The 10947-nt window shown below is 44.4% G+C and overlaps 1 protein-coding gene across 1 annotated transcript; it reads right to left on the reverse strand.

Annotated features, from left to right (window-relative positions):
• Positions 1-2853: 2853 nt before the first annotated feature.
• On the reverse strand, positions 2854-7883 carry TXN (thioredoxin). The gene is made up of 5 exons (XM_035890803.1): positions 7755-7883; positions 6158-6262; positions 5430-5489; positions 4563-4628; positions 2854-3076 (listed from the first exon to the last, which is right to left on the reverse strand). Exons 1-5 carry the CDS (start codon positions 7881-7883, stop codon positions 3014-3016), a joined length of 423 nt encoding a protein of 140 aa, XP_035746696.1. The 3' UTR covers positions 2854-3013.
• Between the last annotated feature and the right edge of the window lie 3064 nt (positions 7884-10947).

A 10947-nucleotide genomic window follows, 5' to 3' on the forward strand; every position in this document is an offset into this window, starting at 1 on the left:
GGCCACAAAAATGATCCGAGGGCTGGAGCACCTCTCCTGTGAGGACAGGCTGAGGGAGTTGGGCTTGTTCAGCCTGGAGAAGAGAAGGCTGCAGGGAGACCTGATTACGGCCTTTCAGTACCTAAAGGGGGCCTATAGGAAAGATGGGGAATATCTTTTTAGTAGGGCCAGCAGTGACAAGACAAGGGGTAATGGTTTTAAACTAAACCAGGGTAGGTTTAGACTAGATATAACGAAGAAATTCTTTACAATGAGGGTGGTGAAACATTGGAACAGGTTGCCCAGAGAGGTAGTGGAGGCCCCATCCCTGGAAACATTCAAGGCCAGGTTGGACGGGGCTCTGAGCAGCCTGATCTAGTTAGCGGTGTCCCTGCTCCTGCAGGGGGGTTGGACTAGATGACCTCTAGGGGTCCTTTCCAACCCAAAACATTCTATGATTCTATGATTCTAAAAAAAAAAGCACCCACTGAGCTCTCCAGGGTATTACTTAACACCCATGTGGCATATGGCCCATGTTTTAGCAAGGCTACTTGTACCTGTTCCATTTAGGGCAAATACCTTTATTTGCTACAGCTAGGCTTTGTTACAGGCTGAAACCCCCACTGGAAGATTCGGTCCAGTTCCCATCCTGACTGGGGCACTCCCATCCCAGTAGGGGCACTTTTGCTACAGGAACTGAGACCCCTTACATCTCAGCCAGGTAACAACCATTAGGCTTTGCTTTCCATCACCTGTAATGACAAGGACTAACTTCAAACACTCAAAATCTGCCATAACAACGCATTTGAGGAGAATACGCTTGCTGGTTCCTGTGAAGGGGAAGTTTACCTAACAGACCCTCACTGCATATTCCTCAGAGCGCCAAGCCTTGAAGAACACCTCCTTTCAAACCAGGCTGTGCAAGTCATTTTCATCACATGCTACCTACGTGCCCCTTCTCTGAACAGGAAGGTACCGCCATGCAGGGAGCTGAAGACTCACTGCACTTGTAAGAACTGCTTTGCACCCCCTGTTTCAGCAGAAGGAGTTAAGTCTTTCTGATCTTTCCCAATCCTATCTCCAATTTCCAGTCAGCACTTTGTCACCTGCATCTTTCAAGGCTGCTGCAGAGTGCCATCTTAAGGGACTAAACCAAGCATTACGTCAAACTCAGCACACACGCCGTGCTTCCCATTGACTGCAGCTTTCCCCTCCTGGAGCCGGCAACCCCATCGGGCCTCGCCTCCACAGAAACACCGCATATTGCGGCATATCGTAGTAGCTTATTTCTTAAATATTTCTTCATTTCTTAAAGATGAAGTTTAAAAAAAATGGACTTTTCAACAGGGACTTTTAAAACCTTTCTTGCTCCCAGCTACTGCCCAGCAGAAGTAAATTAGCCACCCAGGAACTGTTTTTAAAAGTGATGCTTGTTTGCAGATTGTACCATTAACATCAGACTTCCTTGCTCCACCTTATTTTCTCCCTGCAAGTCAGTCCATGGGGGTCCATTTGGGGTTGTGGTTCCCCACTTACTTGTGTGAACAGTCGTTTTAAATGCAGAGCTGCACTCCTCTTAGTCAAACAGCCAGAGCTGCACAGGAAACATTCTGCATGTCCTCATTGCACAGTAACAGCACAGAGCCTACATCAAAGTAGGTCCTTGATGGCTCACCCTCAAATGCAGGGTGTGGTCACTTCTTGGACTAGAAAAATCTTGTTTCCAATAGGGAACACAGGCAGCAAGCTGCTAAAGGCCCCCTGGTCCTCAGGAGCCAGGCAATTCACACATGCTTGAGAAATGAGTGTAAGGCTGAGTCACACACGAACTCCCTACCTCAAAGCCAAGAGGCTTACTCACACCACACTGTAGCAGGAAGCCTTGCTTAGTCATCAGTGATACCCAGTGAGCAGCACCACTCACCCAGCCCTAACCACAGCATTAGGCATAGCTGCTAGCTACAGCCCTGCTTCCTTATTTACCAAATTCTTACCCAGGACAACACCCAAGCTCACAAAAAAGCCAGTCTGATATGGTGGAAAAACACAGCAGTTCTCCTTGGTAACTCTGGGAAGAGCAGCGGTGTGGCATACAGAGGCTGGCAGGTCAGCACGCATCTAGACAACCCGATGCAGGTTTGGGGGACTGGAGAGTCCAGCTTTCTGTCCAGCACAAAGAAGTGTCCAGTATGTTCCAAGAACGTAATACTACAGTCAAACAAAGATGACAAGAACACATATCTAAATTATCTTGGGCTTAAGGAGACTACAAGTTCTACCTCTTCAGTCATTTGTTCCAGACTATTGCCTAGGAAGAAGGCAGCCCAACTCAGACACTAAACATACTTTGCTACTAGTTGAACCAGAAGGCACACCAGTGGCAAGGTGAAAGTGAAAAGGCAAAAAGGCACCAGCTCCAAGTCCTACCTTACACTTCCATCGTAGGACTGGCATTATACACACTGATGTTTAGTACACAGCCAAATCTTAGCTCTGAAGTCTAAAACTAAGCTTTACAAATTTTAAGAGATTCTTTAAGATAAAGAGAGGTAACAAAAGAAAGAACCTACCCCACCCAGTCATCACCCTCTTTTCTACAGCTCCTGAGCTCCCCTTTCTGTATCTGCAAGCCAGGCTGCCACTCCTCAGATCACAGCCTCGTGACTGCCACCTGAGTGACTTCTCCTAAAGCAACCATCACTGCTATCCCATGCAACAAAACTTCCATCCCCAGCAACAACCCAGTAATAGATCAGGTTGCACATGGCACGAACACCTGTATCCACACAGCACTCCTTGAAGACAGCAAGAACTGACACCTTGATGACATTACAAACTTCCTCAGATTTTCAAACACAGGGCAATATCCAAAAGTGAAGAATTTACACTTTATTGTACTCATTTACATAGACCAAGAGGATAGTTTCCACCAGTTAAACTAGCTACCTTGTTTAGGTTTTTTTTTTAAAGTAGAAAAGTTACAGGCTATAATTTAGCCGAAGCAGTCATGCTTCCATGTATCCATGGCTGGAGATTAGACTAGACTTTTAATGGTCTCTTCCAGCTTCTCTTTATTGGCCCCAGAGAACTCCTGCACCTGTAAAGAGAGATTGATTTTTAGAACTGTTGCATTCAATGCTTCATAACATGAGTTGCACAGCATCCAGACACATACACACCTACTCAATTCTAAGATTAAAACTTTTTCACCCCTGAAACAGGGAGTATTTTGCAGATGTTCATCTATTCATCCCCCATGCAACCAATGCAAAAACTGGGACAAGAGTCTACCTGATCCTGAACCAGTGCTGCGTAAGACTCAACTACAGGCCTGAAGAGGCTCTGGAGGTCACCGCAGGCAGGGTAGCTCAAAGTTACTCTGGGTTGCTCAGGACCCTTACCAATGTAATTATGGAAAGATTGCTCCAAGTGACCTGTCCCTCAGCCTGGCTTCTCCTGTGCAAACTGTCCTTGTTGCAGTTTACACAGCAGAAAGATCAAGGTAAGATTTTTGTCAATAACAGTGGCTCTGTCTTCCAGCACCTACAGGGGTGGCAAGGTACAGAGCAGAGTACACGCCATGAAATTGCTTGCTTGGTAACTCATGTGTCCAGAGAACTACCAAGGTCACCCAAAATTAAAGGCCATCACCTTCACACACTGTCACATCACAATCATAATTCTTCCAATTACATTATGAAGCTGTGAAAGTTTACCTTGAGAAACTGTCAGAGGTTCATTATTAGTCATGATTTGGCCCCACATTGATTTGAACCAAAGGTCACCCAACATCTGACACGTGCTTTTCAGGTGCAATTCCCTTGCCTTCATCCATGAAAATTCCATCCAGGCATTGTTCTACTTTAGAAAAGCCTACCTTCAGCCTGCTTAGCAAGCTAAAAAGCCCAAGGTAACACATCTAGCTCAGCAATTCTTTAGTTCAGGCAGATAGCCATTCACAACTACCCTGCACAGGCAGCCCACTACCCTGTCAGAGCATGGTCTGCAGCCCTTCTCATCCACCTCTTGGCAGAGTAGGTACAAGAGGTTTGTTCAGTCCTCTGACAGGAACAGGACCTCCGCGTCACAGGTTACACAGCTTCTATGTAAAAACATCCAAGGAGTTGTTTCAGCTGTGTGTCTATTCAGCCACGTGTTAGAGACCTGTTGGGTGGGTGGGGACTCCACAGGCACATATAGTCATGCCTCTGCTTGAACACGAGCTGCATCCAGAGAGCAAATACTAACCAAGGTCAGTAAAAAGCAGGGTGTTAGGCAGACAGACTAGCAGTCTTAACCCAAACATCTAACCCCACTAATCTCTCATGAAGCTCTGCCTGTAAGACTGACTAACAATCTCAGTTCACTGCCTGCAAACACCAGTGTTTGCTTTGTCACTTAACTGCTGGTCCATGTTACATTTCCTGCATCACTAAGATGAACTGGCTCACTCTCAGAAGTCTTAATGATAGTGGTGCCCCAGATACATTTATCAAGAGAAAGCAGGCTAGGTAGTCTAACACTTCCAGTCTTCTTTCAAGTGTTTAGCTTGCCTGCTCCAGCTCCAAAAGAGCAGAGCCTACCTTCTTCCCACTCTTGTAGAACTGGAACGTTGGCATGCACTTCACATCACAGTGTGTAGCAACGTCCTGGAAGAGACAGAAAACAATCTTCAGCTGTGCATGTCTGAAGGATGTTAAATTCAGAACCCATTAGCCTGTTTAGGTGATAGGGCAAAGCCACTGCTGCTCAAAATTAAGCAAAAGCATTTCTGGACATTCTGGTCCATCACTAGCAGAGACAGTGCAGTGCTAATATCTCCCCACAGTAAGCCTGAAAGATCCTCCCGTCAGCATTCAATCCATGCAACAGCAAAACCACCTTTATTATACCTGTACTCTGTGTTTGGAAAAAAACAGACCTCTGCATCAAAACACAGGTGACTATTTGTAAGGCTCAAGAGCCTTATGGCAACTCTCATGTTTCAACCTGATGTTGTTCAAGTACCTATTTGACACTGCTGGAACTGCCACACAGCAGACATTTTATTGCTCTTAATTCAAGACATGAAAGAGGGAACAGTGCCAAGAACAGTGGAGAGACCAGACAGTTGTGAGCCATTAGTTTTAGGGAAGATTGCATCAAAGCAGCTTAAGGCCTTAGACTAACACTCCTTCCCAAAGCAGAGGGTCAGTATTCCCAAGTTATCCAACAATGCCATAGGGCTTCAAGTGTGCAGACAACCCAGACAACTAGTTTGTTCTGTTCAGGCGTCCTCTAAAAATTCATTCTTCCCAGTGAAAGTGCTAAACGCTTCTCTCTGCTTCTCAAAGTTGAGGTAATACCTCATTTTTTTTCAGTATCTGCAAGGACATTTTAAAAAGAGTTCTTCATTGTCACTTGTGTGGAGCTCATTAGCTGCCCTCTCTCAGCATTACCCTGGACCATACCTGGGCATCATCCACGTCAATTTCTATGAACACCACATCACTATACTTCTCACACAAACTCTGGAATGAAATAAGAAACCGTGCAGTTAGTGTACCAGGAAAGCTTTGTTTTTTAAAAGACACATTCAGATAAGTTGTAAGGCTGGTGCTGCTTACCCCCCAGTGAAACTTGCCTTCAAGCATCTATTTTACTGACCAGAGCAAAAATTTCATTTTCTGCTCCAATACCTAGAAGAGTCTGTTCAAACACATTCCCCACAGAGAAGACTCAAGCATCCCAAGATATAGGTGAAAGGCTGCCTTTTAGAGCCTTCAGCTCATCACCAGCAGATGCTACAGCTTATCTCATACTTTATCAGGATATAACGTTGCCACCTAAGTGCAGCTGGAGTGGTCACAGTAGCTCTGTACAGAAGGATAAGCATTGTTTCTGCTCTGTATCCCACCTCTTGAGGCAATTCAACTGTTGGGTCCCTACAGACTTGAGATGTATGTAAGCATGAGGACATCAGAAGACAAACCACATTTGAGCTCCCAGCTGTATCAAAGGTCAGTATATTTAACTCGATTGTCTCAAAGTAAATAATTCTCTAACTTCTCCCTTTTCCAGAAAGTGCTGGCCATCACATGGGGTAAAATGAAGTTTCCTCCATGTTATCATCAAGCAGCACAAAAATATCTGCATATATTTTAATACTGTTGCCAACAAAAACAGAAAGGCTACTTACGTGGAAAAAGGGCTTGATCATTTTGCATGGTCCACACCACGTGGCAGAGAAGTCAACCACTATAAGCTTCTCACCAGCAGATTTCAGTTCTGCCTCAAATTCAGTCTATAAAAAAAATTGAGCGCATTAATCATTTTCCCCCCTCCTTTCTGAAACAATTTAGACTAATCCCAAAGCTAGCTTGCTCTCAGCCTTAACATACTAACCATTTTGGTAGCTCTTTAACACTTAACTGGGGTATTTGTACCATCATATAAGTGCTTCAGTATGAATAGCTTTCATCAGTGCTAGCATCAGCCAGTGTCTTAAGACTCTTCAGTTAGAAAACATTGCAACACTCATTCACCCCGACTCACTGAATTGTGGAAACGTAAGCTAGAAATTCATCTAGTCTATGATCCTCAACTCTGGCAGCTCTGTTTAGTGTTAGTCCCTGAATGTGATCCTTATGGTTTTTAATAATTTGTTTTCTCATTTCTGTCTTGGCAGGAAGACTTCCATTTTCTTCTGGGACAGACTTTCCTCTGCAGAATTTGAAAAGGACACAAACATTTGAACAGTCCTCCAGTTTGATGCCTTTTCCAGTCAATGGCTAACATCAAAATGATGCTGTGTGGTTTACTCCACAGCATGTTTTCTAAAGCAACCTCATAGGATAGTTATTTTAATTTTGCCAAGTGAATCAACACATAATATCACTAGCCAAAGCAATGCTACACATACAGACTACCCAAGGAACACCCAATACTTAAATAGAGCTTTGAGTTTATCAGTTGCATTTAGTCACATCAGTCATTTTTGGGCAATGTTCTTTGGAATTTAGAGCTCTCTACATGCAATTAACCATGTTTTCTGGTCAAAAAAGTGAATGTTTTAGCAGAACTGAAAGACGTTAAAAGCCATAAATACTTGCATGCTAGCAAGAGGCAAACAAGTATCTCAGGCTGAAGCAGAAAATGCTAGCCAGCTACTTCCTGACAGTTTCTTTTCCAAAGCAAGTACAAGCCAGTTCAGCATTCCTCAACTTCACTCTCACAACAATGCAAGCTTCAAGAGGGCCATTTATATAAACTTAGTTTTGGATTATGCGTAAAAAGATAGCTGCTTTTTTCTCCCCAACTTAACAGACCAGAGCATTAGAGTTGTCAGCAACAGCTAACTGAAAGCAATATGGTTGCTGCCACACGTACACAGTGGTTGGTTTTGCAGTGCACGAGTTTACCAATGCTTGCTTCTGCAATCAGCCACAGTAAGTTGCGACTCTACTGTAGTAAGCTGTTCCCCCCATTGAAGAATGCCACGCAGGTGAGGAGGCAAGAGTGCACACAGTCAAACTGGCCAGAAGTACATTCAACAAGCAAGCAGAGGATCCTGCACCAGCATTCTTACGTATAAACCTGTGTGAAAGTCTTCATAAGTTCCTCTAACTTCAAATGCACCCAGCATTACATCTCCATCGATAAGACGTTTTCCCTCCCAACACAGCTACCTTCAGAAGCATGGCCTCCACCTGTTGAGTTCTTCCATTCTTGGATCTTGGATATTCACAGAGTCTACTCCGCTGTAAGATCAGTAGCTAGCACCCCATACCACCTACTCTCAGTCTGAAGGAGATGGGAACAGTAAGTTTTCCTGTCTCTCCGCATTCCCCCACTCCTGTATGCATTAGTTTGAATTCCTGCTCCCCATTCGCAAAAGCACCCCATTCCCACCAACGAAGTTCCATGTCCCTGTACACATCGATTCACGCTAGCTGCTCCCTGCATCTACTTATACCAGAAGTTCCTCAGCCAAACTTCACCTCACTCCTCCCCACCTTCAAATCCTACAGCTTGGTTTTTGGTATAGCTTCTCACACCTCTGCATTGTAACATCACCATCTCTTGACCAGTTCCACTTCCCACACCTGCCAGCTAGACCATCCTCTTCTTACCCTTAAGTCTTTTGTCCAGCTGCATAACTACTGTATTCTGCAAAAGGAAGTCCAACCCTGGAGTGTGTTCCTCATATGGCCACACACCTCAGGTTTGCTGCTGGACAGAACAAGGGGAAAGTGGGAAGGCATATCTACAGTTGGTCACACACCATACACCCCTGGAGACATGGTCCTGACTACAATCAGGTGTTACCCTGCAAGCCATCTCTAGTATCAGCTAAAATTGCTGTGGGAGATTGAAAAGGGATGCAGGGTCCAAAGGTGCTTACTCTTGGCAAGTTAAAAAAATACTGAACTAGAGAGAAGTCACGGAAGTTTTCCCAGAGGGCTTAACTTCCCTGGAGGAAGGAAGACAGTAGTAGAGGCAAAACAAGCTACTCTACCTGTCTGATTGAATTCCATAGCTGTGTTTCATGTGAAGTGACAAGCTTTCATATAAAAAATAAACAAGCAATCTCTTTTAACAGAAGGGGAACCTCGCATCACAAGACCATTTGGACACGCTATTAGAGGATCTTTCAACTTTGTTAACAAATATTTTCTTTGGGTAGCACCTTACAGGGAGAAGCCTCTGACCAGTTGTTTGTTTTTTTTTTTAACATTTAACTACAACTTTCCTGAGCACACAGAACACCTCATTTTGCTTGTACTGTCCTCCAGCAGAAAAGCACATGCTGCATTCAACAAATGCACTGGTAGAAGGCCTCTGTATCCAAGGGCCAAATAAGAGAAAAGGCTCTAGTAATGAAAGCCTCTAGCATAGGAGGGATTCCCAGCACGGGGTAACACCTCAAGCTGGAGGCTACTGACCACAGGCAGTGCTGAAAGGAGTCTATGGCTCCCAGCAATAGATAAGGTAGCTTTAATCAAATCTACCAGATGGTGCAGACCTCAGTTGTAAACATGATTTCCAGCACACATCCAGTCACCCTTGAACTGGATTAACCCAGTCGTCAGCTGACTGCCAATGGTTACTACATAATTTAGTGGTTTCGTTTTTTTAATACAGAAGCTAGCATAAACAGACCGAAGGCTCGACTGCCTGAAGTCCCTAGCAGATGCCACTTCTGAAACTATCACCTGTATCTGAAGTTTTCAATATTTCCTTTGACTCAAATAACAGAGAGGCAGCCAGAGTGAAGAGGAAAGCTTTGGCAATGCCAGCTTTTTAACAGTTTACATACCCCATTAGCTTCTGCTATAAAAGGCATTATGTTCCACAGTCAAACCCTGTTATGCGAGTTGCTCATGTCGAGACCACACACTTCAGCCAGCTGAAGTACTGCTCCTTCTGCCCACAAGCGGGGACCCGAGAAGGACTAGCAGAGCACCCTGAAAGTAGCCATTCTTCAGAAGCTACTCAGTTTCTGAAGAGGTATGTTAGCAGGATGTGGCCCCTTTCCTAGCTGTCACATTCACATCACTTTACAGGTGTCATTCACAGAAGCTTTTGCAGGTAGTGAAAGAAGGGGTTTTCTTCTTTGTATCAGAGAAGAATAAAAATCTGCTTTACTGAAAGACAGAGTTAACCCAGAAATCCTAGCTGCACTGTACTTGAATACGCTGGGTGTTGCTGATGTTAAAATCTTGTTGTCAGCCTGACCGTTGACTTCTTGCTCTCCATGGATGAGCACCAAAACTGTGCTTTAAATAAAGCACACAATTAATCGATGCTCATAGCTAGGAGGATAGCGGAAGCCTAGCCCACCTGAAGTTAGAGCAGGCTCTTGCTCCAGAGCCAGGCTTATTGACCCTCCATTCTTAAGCTGTTCAAGCCTGTATCAAAAACCTCAAACATTACTCAAGAAGTTCACCCCTTCCAGCCTTCCATAAACAGAGAATTGGAAAGATGCAAATTGGAGTAAGAATTGCAGGTTGAACACACACACTGTTTCATCTCCAGGACCTGAATAAGGCACTTAGATCATCTTAACTTTAAGGAGCTTTCTGCACTCACAGGTATTTAAGCTGTAGTCACAAGAATTAGTATGCTCATGTGTCAGATGTTACCAGATGTTAGCAGTCCAACAGGGCAAGTCTGCCATGCTTTTAATTTATACAGTGAACTGACCGCAGAAGAACATAGCCTAGAAGACAAACTTGGATGCCACACCGCATCACTCACAGGCCCCTCGCAATCAGATCAAACTGGCACTTCAAATTTCAAGTTCAGAGTGCCAAGACTAGCTGAACAGGATTCTTTCTAAAATGAAGAGCTCACTAAGTTTGCACAGAGAATATTTTTTGGGATTTGGGTTCGTAAGTTACAGCTAACAAATACACTATGGTTGTCGATCAACCACATCAGCTGCTGTGCACGAGACCTCATACTGTTTCGTCAGCAGCAGTCAGTGCTGGTCTAGGCTTTATTACTATTCCATATCACAAAGCCACAGACATGTTTGTATTCACAGAAGCACCCAAACAATGAGGTGCTGCATTAGCACACTGAACAGGTCAGACAGCATCATACCAAGGGAGATACTTCTTATGCCAGCAACTCCTGTTATTTAAGTACAGGAATGGCCTCTAGTAATTTTTTTCAAGTCAAGAAAACTGGATTCACGTTTTCCATGAACTCCTATCCAGAAACACACTAGATCTTGGGCCCTACTAAGTCTCTACCAAGAAGGCCGCCTGGTCCCCTGCACGCTGGCAGTAGGAAAGGCAAGCTAGGACTTCTAAATTACGGTACCGTAGTACCCTGTGAAGTAGCTTGAGAAATGAAACACCACATTTCCTTATGACTGTAAAGGGAGACGAGCAACAATCTGTCATAATAAGAAATTACATCACCGCCCTTCTCATTCTCGCTGAAGCCCCAGGTCGTAGTTATTTGTCCCCTCCCTTCTCT

This window comes from Egretta garzetta, unplaced genomic scaffold (assembly GCF_000687185.1).
Source record: "Egretta garzetta isolate BGI_Z169 unplaced genomic scaffold, ASM68718v1 scaffold22, whole genome shotgun sequence".
Taxonomy (NCBI): domain Eukaryota; kingdom Metazoa; phylum Chordata; class Aves; order Pelecaniformes; family Ardeidae; genus Egretta; species Egretta garzetta.